The sequence below is a fragment of the Gopherus evgoodei genome, unplaced genomic scaffold (assembly GCF_007399415.2).
Source record: "Gopherus evgoodei ecotype Sinaloan lineage unplaced genomic scaffold, rGopEvg1_v1.p scaffold_47_arrow_ctg1, whole genome shotgun sequence".
NCBI classification, from domain to species: Eukaryota; Metazoa; Chordata; order Testudines; family Testudinidae; genus Gopherus; species Gopherus evgoodei.
Window position 1 is genome coordinate 1,189,732 of NW_022060068.1, and position 25,153 is coordinate 1,214,884.

Here is a 25,153-nt window from a genome sequence, read left to right on the forward strand (position 1 = left end):
AGGTGGCCCCATAAATTGTGCCAGTGCTATGTATGGGAGTGGTCATGGCAAATTCATAGAGAGTGTAAAGGTCAATGGTAAAAGCTGTTTAGGCTAATTATGGCTTCTAACATCACTCTTGTTAATCAGATCTGGTCAAAGAGGAAGATTATTTACCAAATCAGAGTGTGAATGTTTTACTGTCCGTGGGCCTGTAGCCAGACTCCACCTCGAATGGAACAGTGCTCGGCACGCAGTGATAGCTGGGGTAAGGACGTTATTGCCTAAGGAGCTTTTGATTGGGGAAGATGCTCAAGCTTTGTTCAGTCCAGGGAGCCAGTCACAGGACAGGAATAATCTTACACCTGTGTCTGTTATGGGCAATGATTTGCCTGGGGAGGGTTTCTCCAAATGTTTGTCTGAGGAGAAGAGCTGTGTGTCTGTGAATGGAGTTTCTGAATGTCTGTCTAATGTCTCAGAATCTGGAATTAGATAAAAAGCAGAAAGATCTCATTGGTCAGGAAGGTGTTTCTCAGGAGCAGATTCAAGTGGATGGTCAGGTTGAAGCCGAACTGAGGGAAGAAAGGGTAGATTTGGGATGGGTGATAGGTTGTTGGCTGGTTCAGTTTGTAAAAGGGAACCTGAAAAAGGTGACTGTGATTTGCTGAAAGTAGCTCAGTGTAGTGAGAAGAGCAGCAGGTATCTGTTGGGAGTGGCCATGTGCCTGGTAGGGGAAGTTGGGAGGACCCTAGGTAGCCTGGTGAGCTGCTGGCTTGGTCTAGTCAGCAATTTGGGAAGACAGGGACAGTGGAAGATGAGTGTCCCTGTCCCTTACCTGTTTCCTGTGTGGAGAAATGTGACAGTGAAGGGGATGTGCCTGTGTCTGTCAGGGGTATTGACTTGCCTATGGAGGGAGCTACCCCGGTCTCCAAGCAGTTGTCTGTGAACAGCCCTGTGTGCTGGGACAAGGGAAGTGAAATCCCGAGCTGCGTGTCTGGGGAAGGAGAAGGTGTCTCTGGCTCTTCTTTGTCTGTGGAGCAGACAGAAGGTGCCTCTCAGCCTGGGAGGGTTGAAAATAGTGCAGTGGTCTCAGAGTTGGTTTTGGATACAACTAAAGTCCAGGAAAGGAATAGTCCTGTCTGTGTCTGCTGGGGAGAATGGCCCTGTGACTAGGGTGCATCCAGTTAGTGTCCTAGCAAAATCCCAGAGGCCAGACAATTCTGGTGCTTATAGTTTGCCAGTTGCTAATGTGTGGTTGGAAAATAGTGTAGCAACTCTGTCTGATCAGGGTGATACCCTAGCCAGGGCATAAGGAGAGCATGAAAGTGATTTGATTGTGTTACCTATTGATGGTGTGGAAACTTGCCACAAGGAGGAAATGACTCCTAAACTTGTGTGTGTTGAGCCTGACAACTTGCAGGTTGCCCGTGACTATGAGGAACGTTGCAGAGAGAAGGAAAGTACCTCTAACCTTTTATCTAGTGAGTCTATGAGTTTGCCTGAAAGGGGATTGTGTAGGAATCCACCTGATGGGCCAAAGCTGATCCTGGATATGAGTAAAACCCAGAGTCTGTTGTTGCTCAGGAAAGTGTTCCTTTAGAGCAAGCCCTAGGTAAAGAGGGTAAGGGCAGAATTTCTGTGGGGGCAAATTGTTGCTTAGAAAAGCTCCTCGGAAAAAAGATCCTCATGGTAATCTGTGCAAGCAGTTTGCTACAACTGAAGGGTGTGAATGTGAGTTAATCAAGGAAGTTTCAGCTCTTAGCTTTTAAATTTTCAGCTGCTACCAATTCCCAGGCTGGACTCTATCTTACAGAGATACCACACGAATCCAAAGGGTCTGAGGGTGAGAGTTTGCTTGCTCTCCCCTGCATCCTCACCCACAGAATCAGCATGGAGACATTCCTGTTCCAACACCATTGTCTTCCCAACAAGCTGGCCAAACCCAGCCACGCGGTTATGGGGCTGCTCAACTTTCTTAACAGCTTCTACTCCATCTGAGAGCTTCTCTAAGCTCCCCACACTGGATCTTTCAAAAGGAAAGTCAGTGGATCCATTCACAACAGAAAATTTCTGGCTGTTAGTGTTTATGTTGATGCAAATTACCTGGCTGGCAGGGAGAAGATAGATTTGCTAATAGCTGTTAGCACAGAGAGCCCCCCCATCAGCCAGTGAATTCTGTTAAGCAAGAGAAATCAGGGTTTGATCCTTCAGGACAAGGAGGAAAGAGAGAACTTACCTTTGCAAAGGAAAGCCACAGGGTAACTCTAAAAGGCCCAAACCCCAACGGTATTGAGCCAAAGGTGTGGCATGACAAACAGGATTGTAGATGGACACTTGTTCTCAGTGGTACCTGATGACAGAACAAGGAGTAATGGTCTCAAGTTGCAGTGGTGGAGGTCTAGGTTGGATATTAGGAAACACTATTTCACTAGGAGGGTGGTGAAGCACTGGAATGGGTTCCCTAGGGAGGTGGTGGAATCTCCTTCCTTAGAGGTTTTTAAGGTCAGGCTTGAAAAGCCCTGGCTGGGATGATTTAGTTGGGGATTGGTCCTGCTTTGAGCAGGGGGTTGGACTAGATACCTCCTGAGGTCCCTTCCAACCCTGAGATTCTATGAATGAATTTGTTGTTATTGCTAATGGTGATTTTGGAACCAATGTGTCGCTATTACCAAAAATTGTAAAAATGTACAATGTGCCTAATCTTTTGAAAAATCCCTTGAACATGTTGAAAGTGATACATAAGAACACACCTTATGTTAAAAGGTCTTGTAATGCTGATGTTGCACTGCTAATGCCTGTAAACAGTATTAGAACTTTTCAGAGGAGAAAGGACATTCCAGGCCTGATGTGCTGTATAAAAAGGGAAACTGAGGCACACTATCAAATTGCTTTCATGGCTAAATGCCAAGATTCCTGTACTATGAACAACATTAATAGCTACATTGACTTGATGTTAATTGGGTTCCAACCATTTGCCAGAGCTTGTATGGATAAAGTAGCTATGTCCTTTAGCTCTTGGCAAGATCGCGTGAGACATACAGGAATCCTGCTGCAAGAGCAGATCCAGTCCACTATTGTTCTAACCAAGTTTTACCTTGAGGTTGTAAAATGATTCAATTATGTTACTGAACAGGACTTTTTGGTAAACCATTTCTGTTATACATTGGTACGGCTTCTAACTCTGTACAAGCTGTAGTGAGACAGAACCCAGAATGGGGAGCCCTTGGGATGCAGTCAGGGATGTTTACATCATCCCTTCCTGCAGCAATTTTGCGTTGGGAGTGTGACGTTATGAGTCTGATCTAATATCTCATTGAAGGATACAGGGCCAGAAAGAGTTAATTAACTCACAGGCTGACCTGACCCATGGCCGAACTTTAGAGACTGGTTAGGAAGATACTAAATGACTAGACCTTTGAAATACAGCCAGCACTGGTAGAGGCAGAAGGGGAGGTGTTTTCTCAGGGCTTGGGATGTGAGCAAACAAGTCTTGTCTATTGCTATAACTTTGGCTAGGAACTTTAAGGGAACTGCGTTGTTTGGACTTCTGAGCAGGAGCGGTGCCAGGGTTTTTGGCGCCCTAGGCGGGGGTCCTTCCGCGCTCCCAGTCGTTGGCGGCAATTCTGTGGCAGGGGGGTCCTTCCGTGACTCCCGGTCTTCAGGGCACGTCGGCAGCGGGTCCCAGAGTGAGTGAAGGACCCGCCGCAGAACTGCCGCCAAAGACCTGGAGCGCGGAAAGACCTCCCCACCGCCAAATTGCCGCCAAAGGCGGCAAAATGCCGCCCCCAAATCCTGGTGCACTAGGCGACCGCCTAGGTCTCCTAAATGTAAGTGCCGGCCCTGCTTCTGAGTAACCAGTGAGGTACTATAGAAGCTGTTTTGTGCTGGTTGGTAAATCTAAGTATTGGAAGATCCACCAGTGTCTGGGGTTTGTCTGCTCCGGTCTGTTTGCAGTTCACCCTGATTGAGTGACCTCAGCTGACTCCCACGGGCAGCACCATCACACAGGAGTATTAACCTGGGAATGTTGCATGAGAGTTTTACTAGTTTACTGTCTGCATTAATACTAGATGTGGATGGGAAATAAGGGGGTGACTTCACTGAGCAATGATACTTGGCGGCCAGCTCGTAAAGGATGGCGGCTGCCCTGCGTAACCTGAGCCCAGGAAGGGGTTGGGGCCAGGTGACACCTTCTGCCTGGGAAACTGGACAAAGGCTGGGGGAGGAGCTGGGCGGGAGGAGCCGGGGGGGGGCTGGGGGAGGCTGCTGGAGGACGTTTCAGTTTGGAGCTGGCTGGGGAAACAGACGGAGGCCCAGAACCAGGGTCTGGGCTCCCCACCCCCCAAGAGGGACCTGACTGAGGGGTCCTGTTTTCTGTACCTACAAGCTCTGTTTTGGACTGTGTTCTTGCCGTCTAATAAACCTTCTGTTCTACTGGCTGGCTGAGAGTCACGGTGAATCGCAGGAAGTGAGGATGCAGGGCCCCGACTCCCACACACTACGTGACATCTGGTGCCAGCGGTGGGATGTACTGCACCCTGTGGATGGCGCTTCCTGCAGTAAGTGACTGGGGAGCAGTAAAATGAAAGGGGAGTAACATGAACCAGGCGTGCTGAAGGCTCAGAGAGGAGCGGTTTCAGGAGGTGGAGGAGCTGCACTTAACCCCTGGGAGTGTGTGCTCTGCGAGAAGGACTCTTGTAGCAATGGGGTCCCCCTGGTGAGCAGTTCCGGGGGCAGAGGAGTCTGTGGCTTGACCCTGGAAGAGAGGTGATGCCCTGGAGACGGACTGGCACAGGTTCTTCCTGAAAACCTTGGGGAACTGAGAGCACATGACAACTAGGGACCAGCAGGGAGACTATGAACCATCTCCTTAAGAGGGACATTGTAGAGCTGTGGAAGCAGACGGGGCTGTGCAGAGAGAAGGCCACCAAAGCACTGCTGATTGCCCAGCTGGGAGGAGCTGATCTACGTTGCTGAGGGAGGCAGCCCGGCAGATGCAGTGTGGGCACCGGTCTCTGTCCCAGCTGGGAGGGGTCAGACTGCTGCCAAGGCCCCTCCTACCTATGGTGGGGGGAGGCGCTGGAAGAAGGCTGGCAAACCCTGGGGGCACTTGGACCCCCATGGCCAGCAGGGGATACTCACAGCATAGCTCCCCATCGCTTGAGCTGAGGTGGCTGGAATAGGAGAGGGAGATAAAACTGAAAGAGCTGGAGGATCAGGAGAAACAATGGCAGCATGAACTGGGGGAGTGGGAAAAGCAGAGGCAGCATGAACTGGGGGAGCGGGAAGAATGGGAAAAGCAGCAGCAGCATGAACTGGAGCTGGCGAGGCTGAGGGGCAGCGGGTCCCCAGCTGTGGTTAGTGAGGGGGGAGCAAGGACTGCGCAGAGCTTTGATAAGTGCATCCTGGCCCAGCGTAAGGAGGGGGAGGACATGGATGACTTCCTGGATGCCTTTGAGACGGCTCGCGAGGTGCACAGGGTTGACCCTGTGTAATGGATTCAGACTCACCACCACCGGCGCCTCCTGCTGGTTGCTCCGGGATTAGCTCAGCGCAGCTCAGGAGTGCCCCCTGCAGGTGATGTCTTGCCTGTTGTCTGCCCTACTCTGCTGTTTTGGACCCACGTTGCTCCCCTGCTCAGCGGTGTCGTCTTCAGGAGGCTGCCCTCCGGCAGTGCCCACTACTTCTTTCTCACTCCCCTTCTGGGGGTCCCAGCAGTCCTGTGGCTTGCACCCGCTGCAGGGGCCAGCCACAACCCAAAGTCTGGCCCCTCACTTCAGGGCAAGTTGCAGTCTGTATTGGCCACACTCCTCCGCAGCCAGGTGCAGTGCAAGGGGGGGACCCAGGCCTACCCACTACTCTGGATCCCGAACCAGGGACCCTCTAGTGGCAGCATCTCTGCCCTCCTTCTCTCCCCTTGTCCGCCATTCGTCCTGGTCCCTTCCCCTTTGGCTCTTGCACCTTCTTGGTCCTTTCTGGCAGGGGCCTGCAGCCTGGCAGGTAACAGACCGGAGCACCCCCTCCGCTCCCCTGAGCCTGCCCAGCACTGCTCTGTCTAGGGGCTATCCGTGGGAGCCAGTCCACCTCCCTGGCTTGGCAAGAAGAGACTCCCCTCTGCTCTGCTAGGCAGCTTCTTATAGCTCCGCAGCCCCAGCAGCTGCCTCCCGTCCGGATCCTAACGAGCTTCACCCTAATTAGCTGCAGGTTTCCACCGCCTCCCTGGCTGCTTCTGCCCCAGCCCCTGATAGAGTGGGCCCCCTGCACCTCTATGCCCTGCAGACAGGCTCCAGTTTCTCGCCCCCTTACTGGACCCCAAAGCCGTGGGGCTGTACAGCCGAATGGAAGCGGGGGGAGGCAGGAGACTATAAAAAAGGTGCTGCTATGCAAGTCTGGGCTGACTCCTGAGGAGCACCAGAAAAAGTTCTGGAGTCAGCATAAAACCCCCTGAGTCACATATCTGGAACTGATCCTCCGAATGGAGGGATATGCCCACAAGTGGGCAGATGGGGCCCAGATGAAGGGGGACCTGGTTAAACTGATTGTATTGGAGCAACTGTATGAGCGGTGCCCAGCCGACCTGAGGATATAGTTGGGGGACAAAAAGCCAGAGGACCCGCGACATGCAGGGCAGCTGGCTGACAAGTTTGTGGACTGCTGGTCAGGGGTGGCAGGGAGGAGTCCCAAAAGAATAAGCCCATCATGATGCAGAAAGAGAGTCACCCTGGGACCCCCCGAAGGGGGAACCTGGAGAATCCCCTCTCAAGGGGAACAACCAACATCAGGACCAACCAATCGGCTCGAGGGGATCAATGGGACATGGGCTGCTATTACTGTAGCCAGAAAGGCCACATACAGACCCAGTGCCCCAAGCTCAAGGACAGACTGAGCAGACCGGACCCACACTGGGTTAACTGGGTAGGGACCCAGCCGGACGAGGGGCAGGCTTCCCACGCAAGGGGGGCTGGTAGCTTTCCAATGGCTCAGGTGGGAGGAGTTTCCCAGACCAGCTTCTCTTGGGGGCTAGATGCCCCAGAATCAAGTTTCTCGGTTTACAGGGTGGGTGCAGGGCTGTCCCTGTGGACCGAGTGCCTTGTTCCCCTGGAGGTGGATGGGAGGAAGGTCAATGGATACTAGGATATGGGCGCGGAGGTGACACTGGCCCAGCCCGAGGTGGTGACTCCAGATTGGATGGTGCCCAACACCCACCTGACCCTGACGGGTGTGAGCAGGACCCCATTCAAGGTGCCCGTGGTGAGGGTATATCTGAAATGGGGGGCCAAGGAGGGCCCCAAGGACGTGGGGGTGCACCATCATTTCCTCATTGAGGTGTTGATGGGGGGTGATGTAGAGGACTGGCCAAGCAACCCCCAGGGTGCCTTGGTCATGACCCATAGCCAGAGCTGGCGAGGGGCACAACGCCCTGACATTGAGGAGGGTGCCTCCCTGGAGGCACATGGGCCTACCCTGGAGGGGAGTGAGTGCCCAGGGACACGGCCCAGGGAGGCTGTGGCCTCAGACCCAGCAGGCGGGAGGGAGCAGGTCCCCATCCCTTCTCAAGCCGCTGAGTTCCAGCCCGAGTTGCAGAAAGTTCCCTCTTTGTGGATGGAACTCTAAAGATGATGCTGAAAACCTTCATGAACCAGCATCTGCAGGATTGGGACAAGTACTTACCTCACCTGCTGTTCGCATACACGGAAGTGCCCCAGGAGTCTAACAGACTTTCGCCTTTTGAACTGTTATATGGAAGAAGGATAAGAGGGACCCTGGACCTGATGAGAGACAAATGGGAGGGGAAGGCCACTCCCGATGGAGAGTCAGTGGTGGAGTATGTCCTGACCTTCCGGGAAAGACTGGCCGAGCTCATGGGACTGGCCAGGGAGAATCTGGGCCGAGCCCAGAGGAAGCAGAAGGTCTGGTATGACCGCACGGCGCGGGCCCGTGCCTTCGCCACCAGGGATCAGGTGATGGTTCTCATCCCCGTGAGGAGAAACAAACTCCAGGCTGCCTGGGAAGGGCCCTTCAAGGTTATCAAACAACTAAATGAGGTAAACTATGTGGTGGAGCTGTCGAACCGGGCGCACCACCACTGGGTGTACCATGTCAATATGATGAAGCCATATTATGACAGGGGGAATGTGGTGTTGGCCGTGTGTGGACATTAGGAGGGGCAGGGAGATGACCCTTTCGTGGATCTATTGCCTGGGACAAGAACTAGTTTCCCCCTGGAGGCGATTCCCCTCTCTGATCAGCTGATCCTGGCCCAGCACGCTGAGATCAGGGGGGTGCTGCATCTATACCGACAGCTGTTTTCCAACCAGCCTGGACGCACTAATTTGACTGTCCACCGGGTGGAGACCAGGTCACCTATAAGATGCTCCCCGTTTCGGGTCACCATGGAAACTGCCCAGGACCTAGAAAGAGAGGTCAGGGACATGCTGGCTTTGGGGGTGATCCAGCCGTCTTCCAGCCCTTGGGCCTCACCAGTGGTGCTGGTCCCCAAGAAGGATGGGTCAATCCAGTTCTGTGTGGACTATCGAAAGCTCAATGCCATCACCGTATCTGATGCCTACCCCATGCCCAGGCCTGACGAGCTCCTAGACAAGCTGGGAGGTGCTTGGTACCTCACCACCATGGATCTTACCAAAGGCTACTGGCAAGTGCTGCTGGACGCAGATGCCAGGCTGAAATCGGCCTTTATCACCCCTCTGGGGCTCTACGAGTTTCTGATCCTGCCCTTCGGCCTCAAGGAAGCACCGGCCACCTTCCAGCGCCTGGTGGATCAGCTACTGAGGGGGATGGAGAGTTTTGCTGTGGCGTATATTGACGACATGTGTCTTTAGCTAGACTTGGAAGGACCACGTGTCCCAGGTTAGACAAGTGCTGGACCGACTCCGAAAGGCTGGGTTAACGGTAAAGGCTGAGAAGTGCAAGGTGGGGATGGCTGAAGTACTCTACCTGGGCTATCGGGTGAGGAGCGGCTGCCTAAAGCCGGAACCAGCCAAGGTGGAGGTGATCAGAGACTGGCATGCTCCCCAAACCATAAAGCAGGTCCAGGCCTTTATTGGGATGGCGGGGTACTATCGAAGGTTCGTGCCCCACTTTAGTGCCATAGCCGGCCCCATCACTGAACTGTGCAAGAAGGGGAAGCCAGACAAGGTGATCTGGACTGAGCAGTGCCAGCAGGCTCTCCGGGCGCTGAAGGAGGCTCTGGTCAGTGGCCCAGTTCTGGCAAACCCAGATTTTGACAAGTCCTTTATGGTGTTCACCGACGCCTCAGACACGGGACTGGGGGCGGTATTAATGCAGGAGGATGAAAAGGGGGAGAGACACCCCATCGTGTACCTGAGCAAGAAGTTGCTACCCCAGGAGCAGAACGACGTGGCCATCGAGAAGGAATGCCTGGCCATGGTGTGGGCCCTTAAGAAGCTAGAGCCATATCTCTTTGGGCGACACTTCACCGTGTACACCGACCACTCTCCCCTGACCTGGCTGCACCAGATGAAAGGAGCCAACGCCAAGCTCCTGAGGTGGAGCCTGCTCCTGCAGGACTATGACATGGACGTGGTCCATGTGAAGGGAAGTGCCAACCTGATAGGGGACACGTTGTCCCGGAGAGGGGGCCCTGAACTTCCCCAGGTCACTGGGCAGAGTGACCCCGCTCAGGTCAGTCTCAAGGGGGGAGCGATGTGATGCAATAGGGAGTATTAACCTGGGAATGTTGCGTGGGAGTTTTAGTAGTTTACTATCTGTATTGATACTAGATGGGAATGGGACATAAGGGGGTGACTTCACTGAGGGATGAAAGGACAGTAGCTTCCCTTCGTGATCTGAGCCCAGGAGGGGGCTGGGGCCAGCTGACAACTTCTGTCCAGGAAACTGGACAAAGACTGGAGGAGGAGCCGGGGGAAGGAGTGCCTGGGTGAGACATCTGGTGGGATGCCCAGAGCCTGGGTCTGGGCTCCCCAGCCCCCAGGATGGACCTGACTGTGAGGTCCTGTTTTCTATACCTACAAGCAGGGCCGACTCTAGGTAAAAACCTCCGGGAGCACAACTGCTGAAGCGCAAAAAATGAAAAAACAGGTGCCCAGAATGCTGCCCCTGAAATTGTGCCATCTCAAGCATGTGCTTGGTTTGCTGGGGCCTAGAGCCAGCCCTGCCTGCAAACTCTGGTTTGGGGTGTGTTCCTGTCGTCTAATAAACCTTCGGTGTTACTGGCTGGCTGAGAGTCCCAGGAATCGCAGGTAGTGGGGTGCAGGGCCCTGACTCCCCCACACTTGCTGACACTGACCCACTAGAAGTAACTAGCTCCAGCGAAAGTACTGCTTAGCCAGGAGCCAAAGCAAGAGCACAGGGAAATCTCAGCTACCATCACTGGCGTGAGAAGGACCTGAGGGGGTGGCAGGTCGGCAGGGGCCTTTATTGGGCGCCATGATGGCACCACTCCAGGAGTGCCCAGGCTGACCCCAAAGATGCTGCTAGGGTGAAAATCTTCCGGCTACGGAGCACGTGCGCACACACACCTGACTGGAATGGACATGAACAAACACTCGAACAGCTGTTAGATTAGTTTCTTTCTGGGAGGGAGTTTGGGTGCAGGAGGGGGTTCCAGGTTGGGGCAGGGCGTGGGGTCCAGAAGGGGTCTCCGACCACAGGTGGCTCCCGGCCGGTGGCACAGCAGGGCTCAGGCAGGCTGCCTGCTTGCCCTGGCCCCATGCCACTCCCAGAAGTGGGCGGCTGCTGGCACATCTTTGGACGCCGCTGTGGGGAGGGGGACAGTGTGTCTCCATGCGCTGCCCGTGCCCGCCAGCACCCCTTCCGCAGCGGAACTGGCCTATGGGAGCTGCGGGGATGGAGCTGCCTTCCCCTCGCCAGGGGCTGCAGACATGTGCCAGCAGCCGGCTGCTTCTGGGACAGGGTATGCAGGCAGCCTGCCTGAGCCCTGCAGCACCGGGGTCCCCCTTAGCCCAGGGCCCTGGGCTGCAGCCCCTAAAGCCCCTGCACTAATCCAGACCTGGATCCAGGACCCACCTGGTACCGGAAGCAGGGAGAGAGCAGATAGTTGACCATCTCCTGGTGGAACACGGGCGTGAGGCTGCCCGAGATGGGAGGCACGATCCAGACCCAGTCAGCCGGGCACCCCCCGCGCGTCTGCAGCTCATTATCCATGTGCTTGACAAAGGACTCCGTGGCCACATGGTGATCCACAATTGTCACCTTGGCAACCTAGGGGGGTGGAAGGAAAGGAACAGATGGCAGAGCCAGCCCCTGCCCTGGGCAGCAAGTCACGCCCGCTGAGCCAGGCTCCCCAGTCACCTCCCGGAGCTGGCGCCCATGTGGGGTCTCTGAGCTGCGTGTGGCTCTGGGGCAGGCTGCCGCCTCCCTTGGGAATGAACAGTGCCCACCCTGCTCCACACCTGGGAACTGGGACTCCAAAGGCTGCCGGGGCTGGGCAAGGGGCCCTGATCCCTGCGAGCGGCCAAGTCTCCCTCAGGGGCTGTCTCGGAGCTCACGGGAGGGGAGAGGGGGCTGCAGGCCTAGAGGGCGGTGAGGCTGCATGGCTCACCCTGGAGGCAGAGCGGGACCCCCAGGGGGGCTGCCCCAGTGAAGGGACCTCCCAGAAACCGTCCCAAAACTGGGGGCGCAGCCCCGACCCTGTGGGTCTGTGACAGCTGGCGAGTGCTTGCCTGTGTTTACATATGTGCATGCGTGTGATCTGCTCCCAGTTGCCACAGGCTCCTGCCCCAGCTCTCGGAGTTTGTGGGACAGGGTGTGTCTGAGGGCAGGGGACTCCGGAGGCCCGGGAGTGAGGCAGGGGGCCCAGCTCACAGAGGGAGGGAGAGACCCAGGACCCGTGTCACAGCACCAGAGCCCGGTCGGCGGCAGGCGGGCTTGAACCTGGGACGCCCAGAGTTCAATGCATGAGCTAAGGCTGCAGCAGACAGACTCTGTCCCCCTCTCGCTACGTGGTCTCGGCGCCACTGGAGGGACAGCACCCACTCCTAGGAGGTGTGTGGGTTACACCTGCAGCCCATGAGTGGGTGAGGGACCTGCGTCAGGGCCAGGGCTGTATGGGCTTGGAATGCCCCCCATAGCTCTGTTCCCTGATGTGCAGAGCAGGGAGCAGGGCGGATATGACCTGGGAATGTTGCAGGGAGGTTACACTGGGGATGAGAGTAAATCTACCTGAGCCAGGAGGGTTGGGAGAATTCACAACTTCTGCCTGAGACTGAACAAAGGACAGGAGAGAGGGGCGGGGGAAGAGAGCTGCTGGAGGGTTTTTGGGGGGTCAGTTTGGGCTGGGGGGTGCAATGCAGGGAACCTCCAGCTGGGGTCTAAGCTCCCTGAACCCCCAGAAGGACTCGATTGAGGGGTTCTGGCTGTGCCTGCAAGCTCTGCTGTAACCTGCATTCCTGTTGTCCAATAAACCTTCTGTTTTACTGGCTGCCTGAGAGTCACTGTGAGTCCCAGGAAGAGGGGTGCAAGGCACTGACTCCCCCACACTCTGTGACACTCCCCCATTCTCCCCACACCCAGTCGCCGTCCCCATCCCCATACCTGGAAGCTGTGCAGCACGGCGACGTTGATCTCCACAGCGGCTTTGTCCTTCCACAGCGATGAGGTTTTCCCAGTGTCCAGCCCCATGTGCAGGGCCACCTCCTGCCACATAGGGACCGTCACCCCCAGCCCTGCCCCCACACCACCTCCTGCCACACAGCGACCGTCACCCCCAGCCCTGCCCCCACACCACCTCCTGCCGCACAGGGACCATCACCCCCAGCCCCCAGCCCTGCCCCTGCTCCACAGGGACAGGGGGAGGTGGGCGGGCAGCCTGAACCTGCAGCAGGTTGTAGCAGTAGGGGGTGGGTGGCAGGGGGAGCTGGAGGGCAGTGAAGGAGCTGGGGGGCAGGGGGAGCTGGGGGCAGGGAGAGCAGGGGGGCAGGGGGGAGCTGGGGGGCAGCCTGCACCTGCAGCAGGTTGTAGAGGTAAGGGATGGGAGGCAGGGGGAGCTGGGGGCAGGGGAGCTGGGGGGCAGCCCGTACCTGCAGCAGGTTGTAGCAGTAGGGGGTGGGTGGCAGGGGAAGCTCGGGGGCAGTGAAGGAGTTGGGGGGCAGCCTGTACCTGCAGCAGGTGGTAGCGGTGAGGGGTGGGAGGCAGGGGGCACTGGGGGGCAGTGGGGAGAACTGGGCAGCAGTGGGGGGGCAGGGGGAGCTGGGGGGCAGCCCGTACCTGCAGCAGATGGTAGCGGTGAGGGGTGGGAAGCAGGGGGAGCTGGGCGACAGTGGGGGGAACTGGGTGGCAGTGGCGGGCAGAGGGAGCTGGGGGGCAGTGAAGGAGCTGGGTGACAGTGGGGGGAACTGAGCAGCAGTGTGGGGGCAGGGGGACAGCCCGTACCTGCAGCAGGTTGTAGCAGTGAGGGGTGGGAGGCAGGGGGAGCTGGGGGACAGTGGGGGGAACTGGGGGGCAGCCCGTACCTGCCGCAGGTTGTAGCGGTGAGGGGTGGGAGGCAGGGGGAGCTGGGCGACAGTGGGGGGAACTGAGCGGCAGTGGGGGGGCAGGGGGACAGCCCGTACCTGCCGCAGGTTGTAGCGGTGAGCGGTGGGAGGCAGGGGGAGCTGGGGGGCAGTGAAGGAGCTGGGGGACAGTGGGGGGAACTGAGCGGCAGTGGGGGGGCAGGGGGACATCCCGTACCTGCAGCAGGTTGTAGCGGTGAGGGGTGGGAGGCAGGGGGACCGTGGGGGGGCAGGGGGAGCTGGGGGCAGTCCGTACCTGCCGCAGGTTGTAGTGGTGAGGGGTGGGAGGCAGGGGGAGCTGGGGGGCAGCCCGTATCTGCAGCAGGTGGTAGCGGTGAGGGGTGGGAGGCAGGGGGAGCTGGGCGACAGTGGGGGGAACTGGGCGGTAGTGAGGGGGCAGGGGGGCAGCCCGTACCTGCAGCAGGTTGTAGTGGTGAGGGGTGGGAGGCAGGGGGAGCTGGGGGAGCTGGGGGGCAGCCTGTATCTGCAGCAGGTGGTAGCGGTGAGGGGTGGGAGGCAGGGGGAGCTGGGCGACAGTGGGGGGAACTGGGCGGCAGTGAGGGGGCAGGGGGGCAGCCCGTACCTGCAGCAGCTTGTAGCGGTGAGGGGTGGGAGGCAGGGGGAGCTGGGTGACAGTGGGGGGAACTGAGCGGCAGTGGGGGGGCAGGGGGACAGCCCGTACCTGCCACAGGCTGTAGCAGTGAGGGGTGGGAGGCAGGGGGAGCTGGGGGAGCTGGGAGGCAGCCCGCACCTGCAGCAGGTTGTAGCGGTGAGGGGTGGGAGGCAGGAGGACCGTGGGGGGGGGCAGGGGGAGCTGGGGGGCAGCCCATATCTGCAGCAGGTTGTAGCGGTGAGGGGTGGGAGGCAGGGGGACCGTGGGGGGGCAGGGGGAGCTGGGGGGCAGCCCGTATCTGCAGCAGGTGGTAGCGGTGAGAGGTGGGAGGCAGGGGGAGCTGGGCGACAGTGGGGGGAACTGGGCGGCAGTGAGGGGGCAGGGGGGCAGCCCGTACCTGCAGTAGCTTGTAGAGGTGAGGGGTGGGAGGCAGGGGGAGCTGGGGGGCAGGGGAGGAAGGGGGGCAGCCCGTACCTGCAGCAGGTTGTAGAGGTGAGGGGGAGGCAGGGGGAGCTGGGGGGGCAGGGGGAGCTGGGGGGCAGCCCGTACCTGCAGCAGGTTGTAGCGGTTGCTGTCACAGAAGTTGCGCATGCCGATCTCGCTGCCCACGTACCAGCCATTGAAGGGGGCGGCCGGGAACTGCAGGCCCCCGATCTCCAGCAGCATGTTGGCCACGGCGGGCAACGCGTGCCAGCGCAGGCCCAGCTCCCCGAACCATGCCAGCCTGCACCCAACATCACACTCAGGGCACAGGCGGGACGGAGTGCAGGGACGCGCCCCAAGCCACACAGCCCATCCTACACCACCGCTAGGAATGGAACCCAGGCATCCTGGTGCCCAGCCCCCTGCTCTAGCCACCAGACCTGGCTCCCTTCCTGCCAGGCTGCAGGAGGATTAGTTTTCCCGGGAGCCTCCTTCTGCCCCCAGCCCAGCTAGGACCTGATGTTCTGGGACAGAACAGTCATCCCCATCACTGGGACCCACAGCCGCAGTGCTGCTCCCTGGCACCTCCCCCAGCCCCAGCGCTTCCCCCGGCACCTCCTCCAGCCCCAGTGCTGCCCCCAGCACTGCCCCAACCCCAGCGCTGCCCCCTGGCAGTACCCCGAGCCCCAGTGTTGCCCCCGGCACTGCCCCAACCCCAGCGCTGCCCCCTGGCAGTACCCCGAGCCCCAGTGCTGCTCCCGGCACTGCCCTAGCCACAGTATTGCCCCCTGGCACCTCCCCCAGCCCCATGCTGCCCCCTGGCACCTCCCCCAGCCCGAGCGCTGCCCCTGGCACTGCCTCCAGCCTCAGTGCTGCCCCCTTGTACTGCCCCATGTCCAGCACTGCCCCCCTGGCACCTCCCCCAGCCCCAGCGCTGCCCCTGGCACTGCCCCCAGCCTCAGCGCTGCCCGCTTGTACTGCCCCAACCCCAGCGCTGCCCCCTGGCACCACCCCCAGCCTCATTGCTGCTCCCTGGCACTGCCCCAGCCCCACGCTGCCCCCTGGCACCTCCCCCAGCCCCACGCTGCCCCCTGGCACCGCCCCCTGCCCAGCGCTGCCCCTTTGTTCTGCCCCATGTCCAGAGCTGCCCCCTGGCACCTCCCCCATCCCTACACTGCCCCCTGGCACTGCCCCCAGCCTCAGCGCTGCTCCCTGGCACTGCTCCAACCCCAGTGCTGCTCTCTGGCACTGCCCTAGCCCCACGCTGCCCCCGGCACCTCTCCCAGCCTCAGCGCTGCCCCCTTGTACTGCTCCATGTCCAGAGCTGCCCCCTGGCACCACCTCCAGCCCCACGCTGCCCCCTGGCACCGCCCCCTGCCCAGCACTGCCCCCTTGTACTGCCCCATGTCCAGCGCTGCCCCCTGGCACTGCCCCCTGCCCAGCACTGCCCCCTTGTACTGCCCCATGTCCAGCGCTGCCCCCTGGCACTACCTCCAACCCCAGCGCTGCCCCCTGGCACTGCCCCATGTCCAACGCTGCCTCCTGGCACCTCCCCCAACCCCAGAGCTGCCCCCTGGCACCACCTCCTGCCCCACTCTGCCCCCTGGCACCGCCCCCTGCCCAGCACTGCCCCCTTGTACTGCCCCATGTCCAGCGCTGCCCCCTGGCACCGCCCCCTGCCCAGCGCTGCCCTCTGGAACTGCCCCATGTCCAGCGCTGCCCCCTGGCACCTCCCCCAAGCCCAGTGCTGCTCCCTGGCAGCACCCTGTGCCCAGTGCTGCCCCCTGGCACTGCCCCATGTCCAGCCTGCCCACACTACTAGGCAAGTTGCTCAAGGGATCACAGGAACTGGCACCTGCACTGCGGGACGGGGAGGGTCCCAGCCCTGCTAGTTCTGCCCGTCTCGGTACTTACGTGGGGTGCTGGATGGGCACCTCCAGGACCAGCTCGGGCGGCAGGAGGAAAAGCTCCGGGGCCTCGTCTGGCACCTGCAGCAGCAGGGGCAGGACATCAAAGCGGCCGCGCCCAGGCGTCCAGCCATGCTGGATGCAAAGCTGCAAGGGGAGAGTCTGTGAACACAGCCTGGCCGGGGGCGGAGAGCGGGGCAGGGGCTGGGGGGCTGAGAGCGGGGCAGGGGCAGGGCTGAGAGTGGGCCAGGGGCAGGGCTAGGGGCTGAGAGCGGGGTGAGGGGCTCATCAGGGGATGCTGGAGTGCAGAGGGCTGTGCTGCAAGGGGGGCGGGGCTGCGGGCAGGGGGCCCTGGGGGGCAGGCAGGGCGCTCTCCCCAGTCACGGCTGCCCCACCTCGGTGATGTCGACGTTGGCCGGGTCCCCCAGCACAGAGCCGTCTGGCTGCGGGTACCCAGCGTAGCGGATCAGCTGACTGTTCCAGATGCGGAAGTCGCCCCGGCCTGGCATGCGCTGTGGGAAGATGGTGATGGCCGACCTGTGAGAGAGGCGTGGGTCAGAGCTGCCTGGGGGGATGGGCCCGGGGAGGCCAGTGGCCCGTGGGGCATGGGCCCAGGTGTGGGGGGAGCACAGGGAGGCGAGTGGCCCTGTAAGGGGTGTGCCTGGGAAGGTGGGTGGGCCCGTGGGGAAGGGCCTGGGTGGATGGTGGCCCCATGGAGGGTTGGCCTGGATGGGGGGGGTGGACCTGTGAGGGGTGGGCCCATGGGGGGGTGGGCCCCGGGGAGGCAGGTGGTCCTATGGGGGATGGGCCTGGGGAGGCGGGTGGGCCCCATGGGGGATGGGCCTGGGGAGGCGGGTGAGGACCATGGGAGACGGGTCTGGATCGGGGGTGGCCCCAAGGGGGACAGGCCTGGGGAGGTGGGTGGGGCCCATGGGGGACGGGCCTGGGGAGGCGGGTGAGGAACATGGGAGACGGGCCTGGGTCGGGGGTGGCTCCAAGGGGGACGGGCCTGGGGAGGTGGGTGGGCCCCATGGGGGACGGGCCCGGGGAGGCGGGTGGCCCCAAGGGGGACAGGCCTGGGGAGGTGGGTGGGGCCCATGGGGGACGGGCCCGGGGAGGCGGGTGGCCCCAAGGGGGACAGGCCTGGGGAGGCGGGTGGGCCCCATGGGGGATGGGCCCAGGGAGGCGGGTGGGGACCATGGGAGACGGGCCTGGGTCGGGGGTGGCTCCAATGGGGACGGGCCTGGGGAGGTGGGTGGGCCCCATGGGGGACGGGCCTGGGGAGGCGGGTGGGGCCCATGGGGGACGGGCCCGGGAAGGCAGGCATCTCACCGGAGGTTGCCTCGGTTGGTGGCGTACTGGAGGTGAGTGCACAGGAAGCCGAACATCTCCTGGACGCTGGCGCAGTCGCGGGCGTCGAACACCTTCAGGGGGCAGCAGTTAGCGGCAGAGAAGCAGTCCCTCAGGCCCGCTGCATGACATCCCCCAGCTCTAACCCCTAGGCATCGCTGTTCTCCCTGACCAGCACTCACTATGAGTGGCATGGAAGTGCCTGTTCTGCCCTGATCCTGGAGCAAGAACCCCAGGGGGCCCTGCTGGGGTGGGAGGGGAGTCCTGGGGGGGGCCCTGTCCTGGGGGAAGCAGGAACCCTGGGGGTCCCTGCCTGAGTGGTATGGGGGAGCCCTGGGGCGGCCCTGTCCTGGGGGGCAGCAGGAACCCTGGGGGGGTCCTGTCTGGGGGGAGGGGGAGCTCTGGGGGTCCTGTCCTTGGCACTGCCCTGTACTAACCCAGCTGGCACCAGTGGTACCCCCTCCCCACCTGCAGCTTGTTCCACTGGATACGGCCCAGGCAGCGGGCGGCGTTGCGCCAGGCCTGCTTGGCCCCAAAGATCAGCTCAGGCTCCAGCAGCTGGTAGGTGCCCGTGGCCCTGATCTCCTGCTCCACCTCCTGCACCCGCTGCATGTGGACCCTGGAGTCAGCCCTATGGAGAGAGAACAGACAATGTGGGGTGATCCGTCCCGTCACCCACTCCCCACTCCTGGCAGGCAGAGGGTTAGGGACACCCGGAGCATGGGGTTGTGTCCCTCCCATCCTGGCTAATAGCCATTGATGGTCCTACCCTCCAGGAACTGATCTAGTTCTTTTGTTGAACTCAGTTATAGTCTTGGCCTTCACAACATCCCCTGGCTGTGAGTTCCACTGGTTGTGTGTTGGGCAGAGGTGCTGGGACTGGGCGGGGGGGGGGCTGCTGCACCCCCCTGTCTTGAAGTGGTTTCCATGAATCCAGGGTTACAGTTCGGTTCAGTGGCTCTCGGCACCCCCACTACACAGACTGTCCCAGCAGCCCTGGCATTGGGTGACAAAGTCCTTCCTTGGCTTTATTTTAAACCTGCTGCCTGTTAATTTTGTCCGATGGCCCCTGGCTTTTGTGTTATCTGAGGGGTAAATAACACGGCCTTAGTCACTCGATCACATCCCCTCACTCGTCTCTTGTCCAAGCGGAACAACCCTAATCTTTTTAGTGTCTCGTCATGTGGCAGCTGCTCCATCCCCCGGTCCTCTTTGCTGCCCTTCTCTGACCCTTTTCCAGTTCCACTCGAGGCCAGGCGTCCAGAGCTGGACACAGTATTCAAGGTGTGGGTGCACCAGAGAAGCGTAGGTTAGCTAGTCCAGGCCCTGCACTGAGGCAGGACCATGTATTATCTAGACCAGGGGTTCTCAGCCTACTTATCACTGTGGGCCACAATGTGTTACCTGGGCCACAGGCTGAGAAGCACTGTGCCTCCCCCACTCCTATGCCCAGCCCGCCCTGCCCAGAGACCCCTCCACAGAGTGGGGCCAAGAATGGACCCCACTGCAGGGCTGGGAAGGGCAGGGCAGCCCAGGAGCTCTGGACCCCGCCATGTGGGGCAGGGCAGGCCTGGCAGCTACAGAACCCACTGTAGTAGGAGGATTTTATGTATGAATTTAATATAATTTAAAATAAACATAATAATGTAGCATGTCTGAAATGTATTGGTCTGTTACTTAACCATATCCTGCTAGCCACCCTTTCTAAATAGCAGAAGGAATGGCCTAATAGGCCGTCTCAGCCGGAATCTGTGTCTGGGCTGATTTCAAGGCAGTAACGGACATTTTAAGATCACCACTTGTTGTAGGTTTAGCGTGTGAAAATCAGTAAAAGGATGTCGTGATTGTGTTCTTGTGAGTTGCAACTTGATGTTCCTGTTCAAAATGCTCTGTGGAAATCAGTTCTGTGTTGTGTGTGAATGAGGAATGTGGGTGTAAAATATAAAAGTAAAGGCCATCGCCGAGCCAGATGTTCTGGGAAAAAACCAAACCCAGATGCAAGAGTGCCAGCAAATTACAACCCGCCCCTACTGAACTGTCAAAAAATGGCAAATTAACAACGCTAAAAATAAAACAAGCACCTATCGGTGGGGACAAGATATCTGTAAACCAGGCTGGGGTAACTCCCTAAAAACAATACCCAAAAATGTAAAAACCAAGCCCTCGTCAAACAACAATTAATTACAGCAGGATGGTGCAAAACTCACTGGTCCCAATGAAGGAAGATCACTGTCTAAACGGGGGCCTTGCCATGGAACACTGGGTTCGTCCTGCCAAGACTTCCCCGGAGCATCGTGTCGCAACCATCAGAACCCAGCTCCTCCCTACCCGTGATCAACCGAGCTGGCCAGTAGATTGATCCGGACTCTGGACTGGTAACTGTAACATTGGCTGGCTGGCCAGCGTGTGTGTGTGTGTGTGTGTGTGATTGAATGCATGTGCTAATTGTTGTATCTTCAATAAACGCGGCGTATTGCCTTCTCCCCTGAAAAAGATCCCGTGTGCCTCTTATAAGCAGAACATTTTTGGTGGAGAATTGCGAGGGGGGGAAGACGTGCACTGTGTCTGTTGAACACACTGAGAAATATTGCTACAAGGGATCCCATCCGTATCAAGTGACCAATCATACAGGTGTGCACACCCCCGGTCGTAGAAATACTGGGCAATAGAGAGAGGATTAGAGTCCTTGCTCTGACCCCTCTGTTGGGGAAAATCATACAAATAAGAGATAATCAGACTGTCTAGCTATACACAGCCCCGGTCATAGAGGTGCTGGGTCATAAGAGGGAGGATTAGAGTCCTCGCTCCTACCCGTCTGTCAGGGAAAAATTGCACAGGTGAATATACCCTCGGTCACAGCAGGATTGAGCCCAAAAGGTAGAGGCTTAGTGTTCCCCCCTCCTGCTCTGTCAGGCAGAGTTTTAGTGGGTACAGACTGTTCGTGTTATGTATGTCCCAGCACAAGTGTGGGCACAGAAAAATTATAAAGTAAACAAAATTTATAAAAAAATATATTCAGGCAAAAAGAATCCCCTAAAAACAAAGCTCAAAAAGAGCAGAAAAAAGTACCATGCACACAGGAAACTACTCCTTTTGAGAAAATTTTCCAAAACTTTGGGCAGAGCCCATGGACTGAACAAGCATTAGCCGATGCCCATATTATAGCTGATTTGGAAGATAGATCAGCAAAATATCTGTTGGTCTACAGGCCATCAACCCCAGTAAAGAGAGACTCCACTGCAATTTAGCTATTGTGGCCGCCCAGCAGCCCCAGGCCCCACCATGCCAGCGGGACAGCCTGGCAGCCTGGAACCCAGCCATGCGGGCCCTGCAGCCTTTGGCACACAGCTGGGCCACAGCTGTATGCTGATTGGGCCACATGTGGCCCATGGGCCGCACATTGAGAACCACTGATCTAGACCTCCTTTGTCCAACCTGCTCTTAAAAACCTCCAATGACGGAGACTCCACAAGCTCCCTGGGCAATTTATTCCAGTGCTTAACCACCCTGACAGCTAGGAGGTTTTTCCGACTGTCCAACCTAAACCTTCCTTGCTGCAATTTAAGCCCATTGCTTCTTGTCCTATCCTCAGAGGTTAAGAAGAACAATTTTTCTCCCTCCTCCTTGTAACAACCTTTTATGTACTTGAAAACTGCTCTCAAGTCCCCTCTCACTCTTCTCTTCTCCAAACTAAACAGACCCAATTTTTTCAATCTTGCCTCATAGCTCATGTTCTCAAGACCTTTAATCATTCTTGTTGCTCTTCTCTGGACCCTCTCCAATTTCTCCACATCTTTCTTGAAATGAGGTGCCCAGAACTGGACACAATACTCCATTTGAGGCCTAATCAGAGCAGGGTAGAGCGGGAAGAATCACTTCTCATGTCCTGCTTATAACTGTAACAAAGTGGGTTTTCCCTGGTTATGCTGCATGTGAGTCTAACTGTTTTGCATGGATATGGTGTGTGCCTCAGTTTCCCTGTGTATTGCACCAATGCCTGGGTGGTGGGGATAAGGGTGTGTGACTTTGCTGAGACTCTCAGGGCCACATGAGGAGGCTCCCGCTGCCTGCACGTAAGGGATGGCAGATGCTCCTTGTTAACTGCGAACCGGGAGGGGGATGCGACCAGGTGACCCTGAAAGGAGTCATGCTACCCAGACTCCTGGCTGGCTCCATTCAGTGCAGTTCCAGAGCATCGGGCCTGTGACTGTCACAACAACATGCCTGCTAATACAGCTCATATTTAGCTTGTGATCCACTCTGACCCCCAGATCCCTTTCTGCAGGCCTCCTTCCTAGGCAGCCATTTCCCATTTAGTGTGTGTGCAACCAATTGTTCCTTCCTAAGGGGAGCACTTTGCATTTGTCCTTACTGAATTTCATCCTATTTACCCCAGACCATTTCTCCAGTTTGTCCAGAACATTTTGAATTTTAATTCTATCTTCCAAAGCACTTGTATGATGAAGCAGGGGAGTTTCTTTTTGTTTTCAATGGTTTGCATGCAGAGGAGGTGGAACTCAGTTTCCCTGTGTGTTACTGGTTAAATGAGGTGGTGGGAGAGGGAATTTGTTGTTTCAGAGGGCCAGCCAATGGCCTGAAGAATGGACACTCTAGCAACTGGGGAGCTGGTACCCGGGAGGCACAGCTTGGGTTCTGGCCAGAGGGAAACAAAGGACAGCTGAGAGAGGAGGCCCAGGCGACCTGTTTACCTGGAACAGAAGACAAAGGATAGAGGTGGGACTTGGGGGACGGTGATATCGGATGCCCAGCTGGAAGGGGGTGTGTGACGTTACTGACATGAACTGGGACCGTATAGATCCCTGTTGCAACCAAGGTACTGCAGTGGCACCAAATCTTGTATAAAGGGGGTCTAATAAGGTGTCTCAGACAAGGTTATGGTTTGCTGGTTATGGTTATGCTGTCTGGACGCATGTATCAGTTTTGTATTTACAGTTATAAGTATTGGCTCTATCCTGTCTGTATTTCAAACTTGTGCTGTGCTTCTGGGTGACACCCCAGACAATTTGGCATCAGCACTGCCTAGCCTGCTTGATGGCCCATTAAGGACCATCAGCTACAACTGACCCACTAAGGGCTTGTCTACATCAGAAAGTTGCAGCGCTGGTGAGGAAGTTACAGCGCTGCAACTTAGGAGGTGTACACATCTGCAGGGCATCACCAGCGCTGCAACTCCCTGTTTGCAGCGCTGGCCGTACTCCCGTTTTGTCTCGGGTGTAGAGGATCCAGCGCTGGTGATCCAGCGCTGGTAATGAAGTATAGACACTTACCAGCGCTTTTCTTGACCTCCGTGGAATAAGCAGGTATCCCAGCATACCTGAGGAAGCCTCTGGTAATCAAGCTGGTCTCCTTCCCCGGTTTGCTCTCGCGTTCCCCGAACCCCGAGCAAGCAGGTCTCCTTCCCTGCGGTTTGCAGGGTGGTTCGGGGAACGCGAGAGCAAACCGCGGCGAAGCTGGTCTCCTTTCCCGGTTTGCTCTCTCGTTCCCCGAACCCCCGAGCAAGCAGGTCTCCTTCCCTGCGGTTTGCAGGGTGGTTCGGGGAACGCGAGAGCAAACCGCAGCGAAGCTGGTCTCCTTTCCCGGTTTGCTCTCTCGTTCCCCGAACCTCCGAGCAAGCAGGTCTCCTTCCCTGCGGTTTGCAGGGTGGTTCGGGGAACGCGAGAGCAAACCGCGGCGAAGCTGGTCTCCTTTCCCGGTTTGCTCTCGCGTTCCCCGAACCCCCCTTGAAGCCTCCCAACAGCGCTGCAGTGTGGCCACATCTAACACCACTTGCAGCGCTGGTTGCTGTAAGTGTGGCCACTCTGCAGCGCTGGCCCTATACAGCTGTACTAATACAGCTGTAACAACCAGCGCTGCAAAATTTTAGATGTAGACATGGCCTGAGAGAAGTAGATATGCCTTGTGGCTCAGCCTAGCAGTGACATGCCTATGGACCGAACTCTCAGGTTTTTCCAGGCCATGTGCTGGGTGGCTTGTGTTTGGAACAAAGAAAGCAGAGACCACATGGCAAGAGACTATAAAAAGCTGCTGCATCTCCTCCATCTTGAACTCAGTCCTGCTTCTTGCCTCTGAAGGAACCTTGCTACAAACTGAAGCTCTGCACAAAGGACTGAATGACCCATCCCAGCGGGGGATGTTCCAGAGACTTGATTTGAACCTGCAGTTTATTCTATCACTGCTACAAGCCTGAACTAAGAACTTTGCCATCACTGTATGGAATGGATTCCATGTAACCAATTCTAGCTCTCATCTATATGTCTTTCTCTTTATGAATAAACCTTTAGATTTTAGATTCTAAAGGATTGGCAACAGCGTGATTTGAGGGTAAGATCTGATGTGTCTATTGACCTGGGTCTGGGGCTTGGTCCTTTGGGATCGAGAGAACCGTTTTCTTTCACTGGGGCATTGGTTTTCATAACCATTCATCCCCAGGACGAGTGGCACTGGTGGTGATACTGGAAAGCTGGAGTGTCTAAGGGAATTGCTTGTGTGACTTGTGGTTAGCCAGTGGGGTGAGACCAAAGTCCTCTTTGTCTGGGTGGTTTGGTGCCTTAGTAATGAAGGACCCCCGCCCTGGGACTGTAACTGCCCTGCTCTAAGCGATTTGTCCTGAATTGATAGTCTCAGAACTGTCCCACCAGAGGCAGCATCGTTACAGGAGGGTTCTGGGCTGGAGGGAGAGATCAGGCAGAGCCCCCCTGGCTGTGGGACAGACCTAGCTGTGCTGTGCTGAGGGAGGCCAGGCCTGAGGCTGGAGAGTTTACCATACTGGGTTCAGATGCTCAATAAACCCTCCTGCTTTACACTGGCTGAGAGTCGCTCTGGGCTAGAGATCGGGGGGCATTGCTGTCTCTGGGAGCGGAGACCCTGGGGGTCCAGAGGGAGGGGACTCCCTGAAGGGGCCCCCCGGCAGAGACAGATGTGCTAAGGCTCAGAGAGGTGTGGCTCCAGGAGGTGGAGGGGCCTGACCCCAAGAGAGAGCAGCCCCCCGAGAAGGGCTGTCGCACTGAAGGGGGCACCCCCCACCGACCACATGGAGCTGAGAGAGCCCGGGTCCTGGGAGTTCGTGACAACTTGCAACCCCTCCCAGTTGTATTGGCCGTAATCTTTATAAGTGGACTCTCTATGCCATGATCTAAGGCAGTGATGAGGATATTGAACAGAACCGGACCCAGAACTGACCCTGCAGGATCCTTCTGATTTCAAATTCCCAACCAGCTCCTCCCTATTGTCCCATCCCAGGCAGAGCAGCCTCCCCTCAGGCACCTTCTCCACCCCCTGCAGCAGGAACGCCCCCCAGCGCTGGCCCCACTGCGTTATCTCCCCAGCAGGCGTCTGGGCAGCTGAATTCC

General features: G+C 57.9%; 1 protein-coding gene across 4 annotated transcripts in view; it reads right to left on the bottom strand.

Annotated features, from left to right (window-relative positions):
* The window catches only part of NOS3 (nitric oxide synthase 3), a 105,097-nt gene that overhangs the window by 64,509 nt on the left and 15,435 nt on the right, over window positions 1–25,153 (bottom strand). For all 4 annotated transcript variants that reach the window (XR_003998260.1, XM_030546588.1, XM_030546587.1 and 1 more), the window contains exons 4-10: window positions 18,252–18,414; window positions 17,766–17,857; window positions 16,829–16,970; window positions 16,441–16,580; window positions 14,653–14,827; window positions 12,535–12,636; window positions 11,008–11,202 (exon numbers count right to left, since the gene is read on the bottom strand). Coding sequence is in view for 3 of the 4 variants with exons in the window: in XM_030546588.1 (XP_030402448.1) it covers window positions 11,008–11,202; window positions 12,535–12,636; window positions 14,653–14,827; window positions 16,441–16,580; window positions 16,829–16,970; window positions 17,766–17,857; window positions 18,252–18,414 (1,009 nt within the window). In the remaining variant the exon portion in view is untranslated. The remainder of the gene's footprint in view (window positions 1–11,007; window positions 11,203–12,534; window positions 12,637–14,652; window positions 14,828–16,440; window positions 16,581–16,828; window positions 16,971–17,765; window positions 17,858–18,251; window positions 18,415–25,153) is intronic.